General features: G+C 52.8%; 5 protein-coding genes across 5 annotated transcripts; 2 read left to right on the forward strand and 3 right to left on the reverse strand.

The window, feature by feature from the left end:
- Positions 1–1157: 1157 nt before the first annotated feature.
- Positions 1158–3007, reverse strand: PG985_003749 (uncharacterized protein; the record flags this gene model as incomplete). The annotated part of the gene is made up of 7 exons (XM_066823518.1): positions 1158–1561; positions 1653–1720; positions 1783–2320; positions 2359–2434; positions 2493–2671; positions 2733–2868; positions 2927–3007. Coding segments are annotated over 7 exons (1482 nt in total), but the record flags the coding sequence as incomplete, so codon positions are not given.
- A 1930-nt stretch (positions 3008–4937) lies between these two features.
- PG985_003750 (uncharacterized protein) lies at positions 4938–7125 on the forward strand (the record flags this gene model as incomplete). The annotated part of the gene is made up of 6 exons (XM_066823519.1): positions 4938–5314; positions 5467–5599; positions 5689–5732; positions 5823–6319; positions 6413–6498; positions 6592–7125. The coding sequence occupies 6 exons, from the start codon at positions 4938–4940 to the stop codon at positions 7123–7125; spliced, it is 1671 nt and encodes a 556-aa protein (XP_066686679.1).
- A 915-nt stretch (positions 7126–8040) lies between these two features.
- Positions 8041–9442, forward strand: PG985_003751 (uncharacterized protein; the record flags this gene model as incomplete). Its single annotated transcript, XM_066823520.1, has 3 exons — positions 8041–8102; positions 8172–8352; positions 8441–9442. The coding sequence occupies 3 exons, from the start codon at positions 8041–8043 to the stop codon at positions 9440–9442; spliced, it is 1245 nt and encodes a 414-aa protein (XP_066686680.1).
- A 356-nt stretch (positions 9443–9798) lies between these two features.
- PG985_003752 (uncharacterized protein) lies at positions 9799–12023 on the reverse strand (the record flags this gene model as incomplete). The annotated part of the gene is made up of 3 exons (XM_066823521.1): positions 9799–11317; positions 11400–11795; positions 11854–12023. 3 exons carry the CDS (start codon positions 12021–12023, stop codon positions 9799–9801), a joined length of 2085 nt encoding a protein of 694 aa, XP_066686681.1.
- Positions 12024–12819: 796 nt separating this feature from the next.
- PG985_003753 (uncharacterized protein) lies at positions 12820–14711 on the reverse strand (the record flags this gene model as incomplete). The annotated part of the gene is made up of 2 exons (XM_066823522.1): positions 12820–14512; positions 14542–14711. The coding sequence occupies 2 exons, from the start codon at positions 14709–14711 to the stop codon at positions 12820–12822; spliced, it is 1863 nt and encodes a 620-aa protein (XP_066686682.1).
- Positions 14712–17971: the final 3260 nt, after the last annotated feature.

Below are 17971 nucleotides of genomic sequence, written 5' to 3' on the forward strand. Positions count from 1 at the left end.
GTACTATGGCATAGCACACTGGGTCATGTTGGGCATGGCATGGGAAATCTTGGATATTACGACGGTCTTGTACATATCAACACACACATCATCAAACACAAAAAATGAAGAACAAATATGAGTCAAATCTGGGCCGTCAAGGTCTCTTGCCGATCGATCTCGCATACTATGAAATTGGCAGTACCTAATCGCGAAGGCATGGATCCGAATCGATGGTTCTCGGACTTGTTTCTGTAAAACAAGGAACGGGATCACCCGTCATCATGTATGCCAAGAAGACCTTGGCGTTTCGAGCACGGGCAAATGATGCCTTCATGCGAATACAGGAAATGGTAAATCTGGCAGCCTTTTAGTTTTTCCATTTCGTTTCTTTTGGGCGGGCCGGCACGTCTCACCAGCGAACTCTCTAAGCCCTAAAGTCCACACGAGACGGCCTAGTCACAGGGTCTCGGCAGTGCATGTTCCCGCGTCACAAGAAACTCCAAATTGGATGCAAGGGATGGTACTTCGGATAATTCGGGCATTTCGGGGCGCATGGTTGAACGCACACTTACATAAGTTTTCGAAAGGCCTTCTTCGCGATACCAGCTGTTATTCGATGTTTCTTTTTTTTTCTTTCTTTTTTTTACGGTTGCAGTCTCTTGATTCTGCTTCCTCGCGATTCCTAAGAGTCTAAACTCGATTTTCTCAGACGTTATAGTGATAAAGCAAAATGTGAAGAAGAGCCTGCGTCAGGTGCAGTTGGTATTGAAGACCGCGAGATGAGGGGATAGTATTCTTTCTAAGTCCTTTCATCATTTGACGGCTAAAGACACCTAGCTGCATAAGAGGCCCATGGAAACCAATCCGTAGACAATGCAATTTGTGACCGCGGAATAAAGACAGGAGCAAAAGGTAAGTGTATTTGTTAAGAAATCATGATATGTCGACGAAACCAACAACGCCAGCTCCATATGCTTTTGAGTCGGCAGACAGATACATGTTGTACTTACACACAAGCCCTTTTAAGCCAGTGCCCCAACCCCTCATCAAACAGATATGAACTTTTCTCCGCCTCAAAATATGTTTTCGTTGCCCGTATATTTGTACGTAAAAAGTGTTGCCCCTGCGGGTTGATCAATCTGAATGTAAAGGATGCATCCTTGTCAATCTCACCACTCAGGATACCGAGCAAGCGTCCCCTCCATCGGCGCCAACTCGATAGTATCCGAGCGGTCCGCCGTCCCCCGTGTGTTCTCCGCACCGCCGCCCCTGGACACCCTCGATCCGCACTTGCGCCCATCATCGACCCCACCTCCGTCCGTGGTGGCCGTGGCGTTGGTCGTCTGCGACTGCAACTTCGACGTCCCGTCGCCGCCGTCGGCTTTGCCGGACGCGGCGGCCGTCGTCGAGGTCATGGTGTGGTACTTTTGCCCCCGCTTCCCGCCCGAGGAGAAGAAGGTGCCGCCGAAGCAGTTGGGGAACACGCGGTTCAGTAGCGATCTAACGTACGGCATGCAGCAGCACACGATGCCGACGTTGCACTCGAGGACGCTCCAGGTCGCGGCGCCGACGTTGTTGTCTGGGGTACCGGGTTGTCAGTGGCCATATTATGTCGTGCCCTTAAAGAGTAGAAAAGGGGTGGGGCTACGAAGGACGCCACGTTTACTTACAAGTTGGGTTCGTCGTGCTGGAGTATGAGACCAGACCCGTGAAGCGGATGATGCTGAACACGGTGACTCTGCATATCACACGTTAGTGACCATCCCCCCCGGGCACCTAGTGCCTCGAAGAAGAACTCACAAAAGCCCAACGCAAAACATAATGCACAAAAAGATCTTCTTCTTCCGCTCCAGATCGAGCTTCTTAATCTGCGTAATGGGCAGCACCATGATCCACAGATCGGTAGTGATGTTGATGGTAGCCTGGCTGAACCAGAACGCGTTAATGTTGATGCACGTGCCCTGGAGTCGCCGGCCCAGCCCTTGTAGACGAAGTCGACGGGCGAGCAGCTGAAGATGGTGACGGTGAAGGTGGCGAGGCTGAAGGCCACCACGAAGGCGATGGTGCCGAAGCAGGCGTACCGGAACCCCCGCGAGGGGAACACGCGCAGGTAGAAGAAGAGGATGCAGATTTTGGTGAGGCCGATGGCGGGGACGTAGGTGAATTCGCTGATCCAGGTCCACTGGGGAAAGAACATGAAAGGTTAGTCGGCTCGATCGTTTGGGGCTGGTGGTGTAACCCTTTTGGAGGGGAAAAGGCCAATCGCTTACCAGGACGACGTTATTTATACGAGGCTGGTCGAGGGTCCAGATATCTTTGCCAAAGCCATTGGCCACCACTAGTCAGAAGTCGGACATGTTAGCGACTGGAAATTACCTTGGATGTTGCGTACATCAGTAGAAAGGGAATCCATACTGTAGAACTCAGAAACATCCATTGGAATGGAGGATACCTGTATTCAGAACGGGTCAGAACATGTAGGATAAGGAGGGCGGTAGAGTGCAGCGGACCAGCGCGAGAACTGCACACCAGTCGGCTATGTTCAACGAGCCGCGAAGATGGTTGTTGAGGACACGTATCGCCACAAATATCACAGCCAAAGCGGCCGAGATGGCTGTGACCACGGGTGTTGTCGTGCTATTATCTCGGATAGGCTCCTTGCAGATTGTCTTGGTGACGTTCATTGCCGCTATCATTCGATATTAGTATATAGCTTGGGATCACCAGTATATCGTGTGATTATAGCATACCAAGGCTTTCAACAAGAGTGCAGCTCCCCAGCATGCATGTCCCAACATTGGCCTGTAGTTGCTCATCTGCGCAGATGCAGGGAAAATCCGTAGCTGAGCATGATGACTGCTTGAGGTGTGTTTCTAGACATTTACTCTGTTATACACATAAGCGATTGTGGTCGCTCTTGCGTCTGTTTGGTTTTGGGACATACCGCGCAAAGGGGCATAGGTTGTTGTCCATGGACAAATTGTAAAAGGCACAGCAGTGCAAGGACACTCCTAAACATGTTCATCGTGATCTGCATCGTCGCAGAATGCAGTACAAAGATTGGTGTTTTAGTTAAAGGGGAAAAGGCAATGGAGCAACATGAGACAGATGGACGATCTGCAAAGTCTGAGGGCGTATGCACAACCAATGTAATCCAAAGATGTCTTGTCAAAAAGAGTCAACGATTCGATCAGTTCAGTTATATTGTCCATGTGGCATTGCACCTTGCCTTCATCAAATATTTATTCTGTGTCGATCCCTTCCCACCCAGACACCACGATAGTTCTCGGTTCGCATAAATCAGATCATTCCTCACCCAGAGTCAGCCTCCTAGTAAGAACGAGAAAAAGCCATATGTGATAGGTGCCGGGGCAAATCGTCGGTTTATGATAGCTCACTCGTAGGAGACAGGGCCTTTTCAGCTCTTGCGGCCGCCTTGAAGCGCAGTGCGGACGTTGAGCGTTGTGGTGTTTTCCTTATTTCACCAGCCATCGCCAGCAGGTGGCGTGTACGCCACTCATCACTTTGCTTTAGTGCGTGTGCCCTCGGGTTGGGTTGGACGAACCACGGTGAAACCAGAGCTAGCGAGCCGCCTTTGCATGCATTGCATGAGCTCTAATGAAATGCCACGATGCGAACGGGAAAGCGTCATTGCTTGGTCATTGCTCTCCCGGGTCGTCTTCAGATCGCCCCGGCTCCATGTGGTTGGGTGGGCAGCATAGACTGGGGGTCCTGCTTGATTATAGCCTGACTAATGGCCCCTGAAAGCCACTGTCCAATCAGACTCAAAACTTTGGCTACAGTGGAGCAACATGGGAGTTGGAAAAAGCATATATACTAGAGCTCAGCTGAGCCCGACACCCATGATTGAGAGGCCGCAAGTGCGTTTAAAGCGCGCCTTGACTTCAGCCACTCCGCCAATGGTCGTTTGAGGTTGGGCGAGAAGCAAACAAGGCTAGCAAGGGGACAGTTCCTATTAGGTAGGTTGTAATCAGATCACCATCATTCCTAGCGGGCCCCTTAGCAAACATATCCTAGCATCCAGGCAGTATCAACCGAGATGCCGTCTCTTTTGACCAAGAGTCTAGATCCGGGAGCCGTCCGTCGTGCCCCCACGGTCGGTCACGGTGCGGGCTCGGGGCTGGTAGACGCCGCCTCCAGCCATCTAGTAAGCGAGACCTGGATGCACGTATATACCCCTCCCAGCACCCCTTGTCAAACGTCTTTTGAGCCCCACTCGCACACATATCTCGCGGACATCCCCAACCTATGAGAGGCTTCGCTGGACTGAGAAGTCCCTGCCAGTGCATGCCTAGAGGTGCGCGTGCGGAGCGACCATATCAAAAGGGAAGCTCCAATGAAGAACCAAATATGTCCCGACTCGGAGAAACTGTCAGCATGGCTTGGCCTCAGTAATCGGCCAAGCTAGCCGACCATACTCGTGGCGAGGATTTGCATTCAACCAGAGCTAGATGGATGCATGTCAGATAGTCGGACTTCTGGTCGGACGTAGTATGCCTTGTCTGTCATATATCACAAGTGGCGTACTAACCCCCCTTCTCCAAGCGAAAGCTCGCCGCTTTTAGGCATGATCTGATTGGGCGCTGACCTTTGAAATCATGGAGGATGAAGAAGGGTGGGTGTTGTCGACCAGGTTTGGAATCACGGTTGCGAGCCGCGCATGGGAATCGTGGCGGCAGCCCGCGTATGAAACCTGTCATATCTTGCGAGACCAGCATGAACTACCGGTACCCCATAGAGATCGGTGCTGCCCCTTCCACCCTGCTTGACCAAGCCTGGGCAATGACCGGATGGCATGCAGGCAACTGTACATAAGGGGAGAGGTGTGTGCTACGACGCACCCTCACCCCTCCAAGTCCATGGCGTTTTGAGCTTCTTTGGACTTTCATTAACCATCGGCCTGTAACCCTGCCTGTCCTACCCGAAGAAATACCATGTCGTCATCCATTTCCCTGCCCCTGGGACTCGCCATCGTGTGCGTCCTGCTGCTGGCCAAGAGCATCTGGACGCGGTCGACGAGACTCCCTCTGCCGCCGGGCCCCAAGCCGCTGCCCCTCATCGGCAATCTGCACCAGGTGCCCAAGAGCCTGCAGTGGCTTCACTTCTACCACTGGAGCCGCCAATATGGCCCCATCATGCACCTGAGCATGGCCGGCCAGTCTTTGGTGCTGCTGTCGACGAACCAGACGGCCCAGGACCTCCTGGCGCGCCGGAGCGCCCAGTACTCGGACCGGCCCCGGATGGTCATGGCGGGGGAGCTGGTGACCAGGGGCATGCACATGTTGCTGCGCCCCTACGACGCACAGTACAAGTGAGTAATGACGGGAAGGGTTCATCCAGCACACCTTCCTTCTCCCGTCTCCTGGAGCAAGACCCTGGACGGATGAACAACACCCCTGCGAGCAATGCCTGTCGGTGGAAGTAGTGGTGCCCAGGGCTGACATCCTTCCGTGTTGTTGACAGGCTACACCAACGTATGCAGTCGCCGCTGCTCAATGTGAAGGCGTCGAGCTGCTACCGTCCCATACAGGAGATGGAGTCGAGGCAGCTGTTGTGGGACATCATCGAGGACACCAAGACCCACGGGGACAAGGGTGTGGACTTCCATCACCACTTTGAGCGTGGGATGGCGAGCATCACCTACTCGCTGATATAGGTAAGTTCGATTCTATTATACCTTTATAGTCGATGCTGCCCTCATATACTTCAATCACTGACCTGTCAATCTAGTAAGCCACATCTAGAACGCGCCTCTTTGGCATATCATAAAGGCCTGACTACCACCCCTTTGACAATATCCACTAACCTCCAATCCGCAGCGGATACCGCCTGCGCACCGGCTACGAGCAATCCATGCTCGACGCCAAGCGCGTCCAAGCCGAGTTCGCGCGCACCGGCCAAGTGGGCGCCTACCTCGTCGACTCCTTCCCGGTCCTGAACCGGCTGCCCGCCCTCCTGGCGCCCTGGAAGCGGGAGGGCGAGGCGCTGTACCAACTCGAACGCAACCTGCACGTGGGCAACCTGGAGCGCGGGCTCGCGAACCCCGGCTGGAACTTCAGCAAGCACATGCGGGACAGCGCCGAGGCTCGCGGGATGTCGACCGAGGAGCTCGCGTTCGATTTGGGGATTGTGGCCGACGCGGCGCTCGACACGTCGACGGTGGCTATGGATTGGTTGGTCGTGGCTTGCATCACGGCAGGTAATGGTAAAAACGGGTTTGTGGCGAAGGCGCAGGCGGATTTGGATCGGATTGTGGGGAGGGGCCGGTTGCCGAGTTTTGAGGATCGGGCGCGGTTGCCTTATATTGATGCTATTGGTGAGGGCTTATTCGTCATACTGACACTTACACCTCTGGACTTCTTTTGCCTCATATCATGGGAGCTTTACTGACGTGCTATGTACATTCTAGTCAACGAAGTCCTAAGATGGCGGCCTGTGGTCGTGGGCGGCGTTCCTCACGCTACGAAGAAGGAGGACACGTACATGGGCTACCGAGTAAGCCATCACAACCCCAATTGAAATGCGACACGTGCTTCCTACTACACCTTTGCCCAAGGGGTGATGAGTACTTACCTACTGTCTTATCAGATCCCCGCAGGCTCGCTCGTCATGGGCAACCACTACGCCATCACCCGCGACGAGACCGTCTTCGGGCCCGATCCCGACGCCTTCGAGCCCGAGCGCTGGCTGCAGTACCCCGCCGACCACAAGGTTGGCGGCAACGACAACGACACCAACACCAACACCAACACCACCACCAACCACGAGCAGTGCACCCTCAAAGACCTCCCCCAAACCGGCTTCGGCTTCGGCCGGCGCATCTGCACGGGCCGCAACATCGCGCGCAACGGCCTCTTCATCCAGGCGGCGCGGCTGCTGTGGGCGTTCGAGGTCGAGGCGGGCGTCGTCAACGCGGCGACGGGCGCGCGGCACCCGGTCGGCGACATGGACTGCACCGAGGGGTTCGTGACGGTGCCCCGGCCGTTCCGGGCGGGGTTCCGGCCGCGCGGGGACTGGGTCAGGGAGCTCGTGGCGGCGCGGTGCGATACGCACGGGGAGGACTTGGTGGCGGTGCTGGATCGGGCGGGGAGGGATCGGAGGGTGACGATTGGGAAGGAGTGATAGTGATGGAGGTTTTGGGGATTGAAGGTATATGGATAGAGGGGTTGAGATACGTATGGATGGATAAAGGGGTTGAGGTAGGAACGCAGTCCATGGTGTGAGGACGTAAAGGTTATACTTCAGAGGCAATCGACTTGAACTTTCCGAGACTATTCATCAATTGGTAGCTGAGACAGACAACTCGATTGCCATCTACATATGTCATCTTCATCCAAGACAGATTCGTGTATTGCGCAGGAACAGTGCTGACGATGAAACTGTCTTGACAAGCCATTGTGCAGCAAGTCAGGGTCGGGGCCAGCAAACCATGGCTGACCAGTGAATGTGGAGCACCAGAAGTGTTCTCGGTGGCACATGCAGAAAACCGAATGATTACTGCGAAACACGTACGTTGGTATTGCAAAGACCCCGAGCATCTCTGCTTACTTATCAACTCCACTATAACAGCCTGGAGTATTGAAGATTTATAGTTACTTATCTGGCAAGATGTAAGGAGATGGGAGGCTTGCTGCTTGCTCGCTCGTAGATGAAAGTCCGAGGATATCGCCCCAGAGAAGCAGCTGGCTAGACCGATTTCCCCAGACTTTTAAGCGGTGGTTTTAGTGATTAGTGACAAGTTTGGGGGGCCCGAAACGATCTGCCGGGCCTGGGTTGCTTAGCCAGAGGGCTCTAAAACCGAAGTTGGCCGAAGCCTCGGCTGTTTTCCCCAAACGCCCCACAGCAGGTCGAGATCCCTTGAATCTTGGGACCCTCCAAGTCGTTATTGACTTGCTTCAATTACTGCTATCACCATCTTCCATCCCTTCAGCAGATTCCCATTCTCGAAGTCGTCGGCCTTGTTCAATTCCTCAATTAATTCCTTCCTGTCCATTTGTATCAATTATATCCGTTGATCAATCCCGCCACACATACAAAATGTCGGAGCGCATTGGTTCTATCCTCAAGCACCTGTCTCCGGGTTCGGGGCTGTCCCAGATGTATGTTGACAAATCCACTTCCCCCACGATGTCCGGCACGTACTTTGACTGACTTGACCGATTCTCCAGAACCTCCAAGAACCCCGACGACATCGTTATCACGCTTGCCATTCGAACGCCGCTTTGCAAGGGAAAGAAGGGTGGTTTCAAGGACACAACATTGGAGTACATGACATATGCACTCTTGAAGGAGGTCAAGGAGCGCGCCGGATTCGACACCAACATTGTTGAGGATATCTGCTTCGGCAATGTGCGTACTATACTTCTTATACCCCCGCACTCCTTGCAACTGTATGCGCAACGAATGCGAAACTAACGCGACCCTCCCTCTCACACAGGTCTCCGACGCAAAGGCCGCCTACAAGGCCCGCGCCGCCGCCCTCTCGGCCGGCTTCCCCGAGTCCTCGGGCGCCTCCTCGGTGAACCGCTTCTGCAGCTCGGGCCTGAAGGCGACGGCCGACATCGCGCACGCCATCGCGGCGGGCTCCATCGAGGTGGGCGTGGCCATCGGGGCCGAGTCGATGACGATCGGCGGGGACGCGCTCGACCAGCCCTTCGACGAGGAGATGCTCCAGCAGAGCCAGGCGGCGCGCGACACCATGATGGCCATGGGCTGGACGAGCGAGAACGTGGCGCGCGACTTCGGAATCACGCGCGAGCAGGTCGACACGTACGCGGCCGAGTCGTTCCGCCGCGCCGAGGAGGCGCAGAAGGCCGGCTGGTTCGCCGACGAGATCGTGCCCATCACGACGCGCGTCAAGGGCGCCGACGGCGAGGTCAAGGAGGTCACCCTCATGCGCGACGAGGGCATCCGCCCCGGCACTACGGCCGAGGGCCTCATGAAGATCCGCAGCGCCTTCCCACAGTGGGGGCCCATCACCACGGGCGGCAACGCCAGCCAGGTCACCGACGGCGCCGCCGCCGTGGTGCTGATGAAGCGGTCCAAGGCCATCCGGCTCGGCGTGCCGGTGCTGGCCAAGTACGTGGGCTCGACGGTGGCGGGCCTGGCGCCGCGCATCATGGGCATCGGCCCGGCCGTCGCCATCCCCAAGCTGCTGGCGCAGCACAACCTCGCCCTCGCCGACTGCGACGTCGTCGAGCTCAACGAGGCCTTCGGCACCATGGCCGTCTACTGCCGCGACAAGCTCGGCCTCGACTGGGCCAAGATGAACCCCCGCGGCGGCGCCATCGCGCTGGGCCACCCGCTCGGCACCACCGGCACGCGCCAGATCGTGACGGGGCTCAGCGAGTGCCGGCGCCAGAAGAAGAAGATTCTGCTGACGAGCATGTGTATTGGTACGGGCATGGGCATGGCGGGTCTGTTTGTCAACGAGCAATGATGATTTGGTCTGCATTTAGTGTTGTTATTTATGTACATGAAATAATTAGAGCGATGAACTGTTTAGTACTGATAATTTCGCTGCATTTCAACTTCTTGTACGCTGAAACTATCTTCTGAACTTCACATGACTGGCCGTGACCACCTTAACCACCCCAATGGGAGTAAGATACCCAGTTGGAGCAGACCCGATCAAAGTCTGACCAAACAATCTCAATTCGACCAACGATGACACTGTACTTATGATTGCTTCCTACTGATCAATCCTGAATGATCTTCCCCATCGCGACCAGCGCTTGCATGGAATGCCCAAAACTCAACGATATCCCACACGTGAAGACTTTTCGCACCTTTTCATCACATATCCTGTAAGCTGACACTCCCCATAGAGACGCTCAGCTCCTCCATCCTAATCATGGCCGAGGGCAAGCTCCCTCCCGCCCCCTTCGCCGGTTTGTCATCCTCAGCCTGCTTCCGGCCCCTAGCCATCGCCGCCCGGGCTTCGATCATGTGCCCGTACGAGGCCAGCGAAGATCGACATGGTGATCCCCAGGTCGGGTCGAGATAGTAGTTGTCCACACTGCCATTCCCGTGTGGTGCTAATCGTGGCTGGAATGAAGTTGACATGTCCGTGTCTGACGACAACTGACTATCGTCCATAGCATCATTACCAGCAAGATCCTCTAATAATGCTGGTAGCTTAGTCAACCTCGGCGTGGTTGTTGGCGAAGTGCTAAACGTTTCCGGATCTTGCTTTGGGCTATCACTTCCCCCGATTTCCGTACTTTCGGCACTTGCCTCTTCTTCCCAGTATGTTATCGTTTCAACTGGCGGTCTGTAGTCATAGTCGTCCTCAATGTCTCCTCGTTGTGTGGAGCGGATCATTCCATCGCGGTTGCAGTAGAATCCCAAAAAGGCCAAATGGAGGTCCCGGGCGTCCATTCGTGACACGATGGAGCCCAGGTCGCGTTTGCGCAAGCAATCTCTCCAGGCCTTTGGGGTCCTTGGGGTTTCTGATAGCCGCCGTCCCATGGCTTTCCCAGCAAGTATGTCGCAGCAGGGGCCCACGAAGTCTGGTAGCGGCAAGTCGCGCCACCATTGGCCATCAATAGCACTGCTTTTACCCATTGTCACCCCGCGGACCTGCGACTTCTCGAACTGGGCATGCCAAATGATTCGAAAGAATATGACGGAGAGTGAAAACATGTCGTTCTCGTGTGCTTCTCCTCCAAGTGCCTCGATCCCGTTATCCAGCCATTTCTCCTTGATGATCTTGAAAAAGTCTAGCAATGCTGACCTTAGCAAGCTAAGATCCGGGGGCGAACATTGAAGAGGCCATATGGAATTTCCCCAGACAGATTCCCTCGTGATCCATAAATCCTCTCCAAAAAGACCGCAATCCCTCTGGATCTTGAACCAATACCAATCTATTATCGAGGTCAATATGCTCCATCCTTTGGCAGATCTGCCTTTCATGTTACCATACGCTTGTTTGTCAAGACGCTGTGCCTCCTGCACTTGTTCTTCGGCGTCGGCGCACCTTCCATGCCTCGCGAAATTGCTCGCTAATACAAGGTGTGCCATCATTAAGGAGCCCGGATCGACCCCCCTGCGTATGTGGTAATCCCGAAGGAAGGATGCAGCCAACTGGCAGGCCTCTGGGGCATCGGCACAGCGTACATACGACACAATCATGCGATCCACGTTCATGTTATGCGACAGTCCTGAGTGGTCCAACGCCAGCTCGTAGATTTCGAGCGCCTCGTCCCACTCTTTGATTCCGCAAAGATAGTCTCCTATGTCTTGAAGGTAAGACCGGTGATGATGATCTTTGGAAATTTCCAGGTTGCCGAGCGTATTGATGACTTGCCAGAACCTGATTTCGGGTCGTGACTGGATCTCCTTGGCACACCAGGAGACTTCGAGAGCTATCTCGTGGTTTCTTTTCCCCAGCATACCAATGGGTTTTTGAGGCATGAAGTAACTTCGCGAGCTGATGTGCCGGGCTCTGGTAAAAGTAATGTGTCAGGATCAGGGGTAAGTGCTTTGCGGAAGGACGTGAGCTATTGCCGACTCTGGTAGCCAATCCGGCCCCTGTGGTGTGAGTTGGTCGCTCGATATTGTCGTCCGCAGATGTTTGTAACATATCCTCCTCTGGCCCGATTTCCCACTCCACTGATACTTTGGGTCTTTTACTAGATGGCACGACATGCGAAGAGGACGATGCTGATGCGTCTTGATGATAAGGCTTGCGCTTGCTGCCGAGTGCGTCATCTGCATCGGGACTTTTGTTGCTCTGGGCCTTATACTTCTTGGACCCCCACTGCTCGAGCTGATAGACATACTGTCGACGACTTTGGAAAAAGGGTATGAGTAATTGCTCGTACTATTAAATTTAAGGGTATGACGTACTTTGCTGTGAAGCCATCTTGTTTCATCTTCTCGATGACCTCATTCAAAGTAAGATCCTTGAACAGGCTGATGATTTGTGACCGCTTCTCCTCCCAGAGGGCACGAGGAATGCGTGCTGAGTGCAGCCGTTCGGGCTCACCGGTGCACTGAATGAATTTATTATCGGGCATTGCTAGATCAGGAGCCAAACTGTTTGTAAATGGTGTTCAAGTGTAGTGAGAGTGGACATATAAGCGATGGTGGTTAGAAGAGAAGCAGTAGAGGACATGGCAGACAGAGAGCGTTAGCAGAGATTCTTTTCAAATAGACAGCCTGATCTTGGGCTGCTGCGTTCCCCAATGACCAACCAATGGATAGATGTAGATGCGCCTGCAGTCAAAGGACGAATTTCCAAAGTCCCAAAGCGGCTAGCCCCATCAGCATATGATGACGCCCGTGAAATGGGACGTATGGCTGCCGCCTCGTTGACGTGTATTTATCCGAATTGGGATTTTGGAATTTCTGTCTGGTCACTTGACAAGGGGCGCAAAGCACCACAGATTCAGCTGCATCATGCTTGGCAGGTGACCCCTATGCAGACCAACGACAAAGCAGAACACGGCATTCAGAACAGCCTTCCGGGCGATGTTTTAACAAGGCTTATCGGGTCAATTAGCAACCTAGACTACACTCCTCTGTGCACCTTCGACCCTACCATTTTGGGAAATTGGAATTTACAACACTGACGTGCATGTATTATTATATCGTCCCCTAATTCCTCTCAGCAAGAGAAGCATAAGGCCTCCACTGCTTCTTAAGATATGATGTTTATATACGTCGGGTTATGGGCCTACGTCCCCTTAACTAAAGTTCCTAAGGTGAGTTTGAATCGAAAAATATCACTTAAAATGTCAGCTTACAAGACTAAGGTGCACGTTGATTCAATTCCTGGCTACTTCTCCATGGGAGAACCGATGTTGCCTCATGTTACATGTCATCTAAGCCCACGCTCTCCATGCTGACGCTCAGCTGATCTATCTCACGCGAGCGCGATGGCAAACCTCCCGAACTCGTCGGCCTATCGCGAGCCATCGCAGCACGCGCTTCTTTCATCCCCTGATACGACAAGTCTGAGGATGTGCACGACGGTGCCAGCGTCGAGGCCAGTGGATCAGTGAGCATGACTTCGCTCGAGCGAGATCCCGAGTTGGAATTGCGATTACAGTAGCAATCCACAAATAGCGAATGGAGCTCTGGTATATCCATCCGAAACACGAGCTTGACCAGATCAATGTCGCGCAAGTAGTCTCTCAAGGTCGGCAGGGTCCTGATACCCCTTGCTTGCACAAAAGTACGTATGACTTTTTGGGCAAGCATGTCACAGCAAGTCCCCGCAAAGTCAGGCAGGGATAGGCAGAGCCTCTCTCGAACAGTGGAGACACCAACATCCGTCTCGGCTGATACTGGCCAAAGGTCTCGTGATCTGTTGAGGTGCGTGTGCCAAAGGATCTTGAAGAAAACAATGGATAGGTCGACCGTGCCAGCATTGGGTTCTTCTCCCCTTCCCACCTCCCAGTCGGCAACGGTCTCTGATATGCGCTCCTGGATCACCTTGGAGAAGCTGATCAGCTTCGACCATAGCAGGTTGAGCTCCATGGTCAACTGTGAATAAGGTTTCGTAGCGTTTCCCTCTGGATCTGCCATGCCTGTCGGAGCTGCTGTGTCCTTGGTTACGTCGAACTTCCTTCCGACATCAAGGAAATATGCGTCCTGGACAGAGATCCAAAGGCTCTCATGGGTTTCAGAGGAGCTGTCGCTGAGGGATGAGCTGGCCTGCTCCCTCAGCTGAATCGCCATCATCATGTGCTCTCTTGCGTCAGCAGACAACCCATGCCTCGAGAACCTCTTTGCCAATACTAGATGAACTAGACCGACAGTATCCCGGTTGGCGGGCGTAGTGTTTTGAACCACGTCGTTCTTTCTTAGGAACCATGAAATCCACCGGCAGGCGTTGCGGTTATGGGCAGACCTCACACAGGATAGTAGGGTAATCATGTCCACATCTTCTGTGTAGATGTATTCCAGTATCAGGGCGTACACATCGAAAGCATCGCCCCATCGCTGTATCCCGCAGAGATAGTCCCCTATGTCGCCAAGGTAAGGCCGGTGGTTGGTCAGACGAGGCTCCTTGTCGTAGTTGTAGTCGGACATGGGACACCAGAGGCCGCCATCGGCATGGGCTCTGATCTTCTTCGCGGACAGAGATACTTCGAGAGCTATCTCGTCATTTTTTTCACCAGCGTCCCACCTGGGTTTGGATAGGAACAGCAAGTCCAATAGCTTGGTCACTAGATAAAAGGCTTGGTAATCCACCATGGGGTCCCGAAAGCGTTGAGCAAGTAACATGGCGGCGACTCTGTCGATGTCTTTTTGGTCGGGATCCCTATTGGGTTTGAGTCTCTTCGAGGCAGGCATCACGGGCGATGATGATGGAGTAGACTCTTCGCATTCATCATTGGTACTTGTCGCCCCAGCGACAGCGTATTTGCGTTTGATTGTGCCGTTTATGTCCGTCTTCTTATCACGACCGGCCTTATACTTGGTCACACCCCACTGGCCGAGCTGATATATGTATTGTCGGCGGCTTTGTCGATAGTTGGCGTCTAAGTACTTCCTCGAACTAGTCAAGCTTAGGGGGTTACGACGTACTTTGCTGTAAAACCATCCTGCGCCATTCTCTCAATGGCTTCATTCAGTGTATAACTCTGGAAGAGTCTGATGATCTGCTGCTTCTTCGTCTCCCAGAGGGTCCGGGGGATGCGTGCGGAATGCATCCGGGCGGGCTCACCAGTGCACTGAATGAATGCAATTCCGGCCATGGCTGGGTTAGGGGACGAGCGTCATGTGGAATCTGAAGGCAAGACTGGGAGGGATGTGTATCGAAGTGGTGGTAGTTCAATAGGGAGTAGGCATGAGGAAAATAGAGGAGTAAGAATCACCAGAAGGGGGTTCTCAAGTCGACAATCCGGAACTGCACTGCACTGCCATCTGACGCCATCAATAAGAGGGCCAATGTAACTGCATCTGCAGTCATCGGACGAATTTCCAAAACCCCAAACGGGTTAGGGCGGGTTGATCGACAGCAACCCCCATGATACGATGCAACTTGGCACCGTCTTTTTGACGTGCAGCTAACCCAAAGCGGGGTTTGTAAGTTCGGTCAGCTTCGGGCCCCTGGCACGTGAACCCTTTGCAAGCGCAATATCTCCCGCGACCTTACCACTCTGAGGAATTGGAATTGACAACACTGGAGTATATGCATACAATGCATAGCCATGTCTTGGCCGACGTCCAGACAGCTGGTGAGCCACTCGTATGACTGGAGAAGACTGCTTGCTTGCTACTGCTGTGTAATAACGAATGACCCTATTAGGAAATTGTAAATGTTGTCCTGGATTGACTCAGTGGCTGATGCATAGGAAGTATGAGTAGCAACAAACCATGAGAAGTCCAATCCTTCACAAACACATTGCATTCTTAAAGGCGAGGATTGCCTCCCCCAACCTAATGATCCGTCGACAGTTTCCTCAATTCCTTCATAGAGAACAAGAGATACCACATCGACAACTTCAACGCAGTACTGCCCTTGCCATACCGTTACATACGCAATCGAAGAACATCGTATCGACATTCCCATCATGCCTACTCCTAGTTCATCTCAACAAGAAAAGCCACGGGCCGCCTCCGCCTCTCAAGACAGTACACTGGCACACGTCGGGTCATGGGCTCAAGTCCCTTTTTCCAAGATTCACAAAGTGAGTCTGGACTCATGCGTGTCATCTTTAACGGTAGTTGACCAAATCAAGCAGCGCGTCGTCTCAACCTCCAAGGACAAAGCTACAGAGGCAAATCAGTCTCCGAAGGCAGCACAACAGCACAGCCTGTCTCCAGAACGAAATGAAGAGAGCTACCAAATGTCTAGATGGCTACAGGAAAGTGAAAGTGAAGGGTCATGGACTCATATTGGACAGAAAAATAAGACAAATGAGAAGTGATGAGCATATTCTGGTAGACTCTATCACTGCGCGAATATTTGGATAAAAGCCAAGATCATGGACATATATGTAGAGAGACATACTGAATAGGAGAAATTTGTGCTGGCCTTGAACACCGAATGTCAAAATCCTGCTGGTTGGGGTTATGTCACTGATAGTGATGGTCGATGATTTAGAAATATTCGCCAGTATGGGTGTCAGGCACTTCCGTATCAAACCAGTTGTTTTTCAGGACTCCACGCTCCGCCGCTTGACACCTTGCCAAGTCATTGTAAATATGCCTCCTCCTTGTACTGCATCGCTGCTAGTTTATCATGCAGAAATATGGTACACGGATAAAAATCATAATTTGTTGTTGCCAATGCATTCTGATGGGCCGACATGTGAGAACGTCCGTGAGGCAAGGCGAAAATCTTCAGATTAGTATATTCAACTTGGCTTCTACTATATTACGCCAAATGGTGGTGGTCCTATAGCACTGGGACGAAAGAGTCGAACGAGGAAAAATACCGAAAACACAACAAGAACAAGGTGAAAAGAGTTACCACAGGAGGGGTTGTAAACTCTCCCGCCTTTAAGAAGATACATAGCCAATGATACTACCACAGACATTTACTGACCCGGTTAGGAAAGATATCATCTCCCTTGAGATGATCATATTGTGGCTGTGGGTAATTGTATTTGGTCGAGGGAATCATACTTTGACGTGACGATAGCTGCGGCAATGCAATGACTGACTGGGTCTATTCTCTACCTATACTGCCTCTGGGGATATTACACAACACAATCGCGTTGTTGAGCTTGATTGGTAATCCTGGTAAGAAGTGGTTGATATGGGAGTTGTGCGACATCATTGGTCAAGCGTTGGAGCACATACCATCTGATATCGCCTCACTTGAGTGGAACGCTCGATAACACCACTTCTAAGGGGATCCAGGAACATGGCTTCGATATAGACCAGTCATGACGAAAACGTACGTATGGGCGCTTCCTTGGCGCCCGAATAAAAAACAAAAGCGGATTGTGGATGTGGCTCTTTTGACTGGAGAGGCCGCTTGCACGATATCGTCCCCTGAAGATAGACTCCTGGAACACATCATAACTGGAAACAGGCTGGACCACGAATGCAAGAGAACCACAGATTTCACCGTATAGAACATCCGTGAGAAATCCGAGACATTGAAAAGTCCCGGATAATGACCGAAACGTTCAATTATGCTGGACGACAGGTCAGCAGTCAAAGTGACATGCGTTTGTCGTTGTCAGAACTTAGCGCCAGGGGAAAGCGGAAGGCTATCCGCCTGGTTGGTTCACTGGGACATGGATGGATGGCGGGCATTGCCAGGCATCTGCCCCTCCCCAATCTACCTGGAGGATGGACGTTCAATGATCTCCATCGCGTTCCAGCCTGCCTGCCAAACAGACACACGATAGGGAATTGAAAGATCTTCAATACCGATTTTTTTTTCAGACCCAGCAGCCGATTGATGATGCTATTACTTAGGTTAGATCGGCTCTTCTGCCGAGTCAATGGCAGATGTTGGTGCGGTGGATCAGTGGATCGCACTTGGCTGAACCTGAATCTACAAGACCGACCGGCCAGAACGGCGGCTAGCCAGTTTGGTTTTGCCGGTATGGTCAGTGTGTCCTGCCGGTGAGCGCAAGCAGCAAACCAAGTTCAAGAAGAGGAATCCAATGATGGAAGTATGTGTTCTGCGTCTTCGTTTCAATGAACATCGTGATATATTAAGATATTGACCAGCCATGACGGTTGGCGGCAGTCGCAATTGGATCTATTTTTATTTGCTGGCACTGTCGATTCGGGTTGAGACGAACCTGTCTTATCTCGTCATGTCCACTAATGGATCTAGATGCAGAACTTTAGCGGGTTTTCCGTGCGCCAACCCGAGGAACAGAGCGGGGAGTGGAAATAATGTGGCGCCAGCCGGCGTCGTATTGCTCTAGGCCAAGCTGCTAGGCGCAATGACAAGTAAGAAAAAAAAGCAGAGCAACCCAACCTATCGGCCAACATGCAACCACCATCTCTTTTCGGCAGCGCCTGATAGGTGAGCCTGGCCACCCTT

The sequence above is a fragment of the Apiospora marii genome (genome assembly GCF_038362585.1).
Source record: "Apiospora marii strain CBS 49790 chromosome Unknown utg000003l_segment0_segment0, whole genome shotgun sequence".
In the NCBI taxonomy this organism is placed as follows: Eukaryota; Fungi; Ascomycota; class Sordariomycetes; order Amphisphaeriales; family Apiosporaceae; genus Apiospora; species Apiospora marii.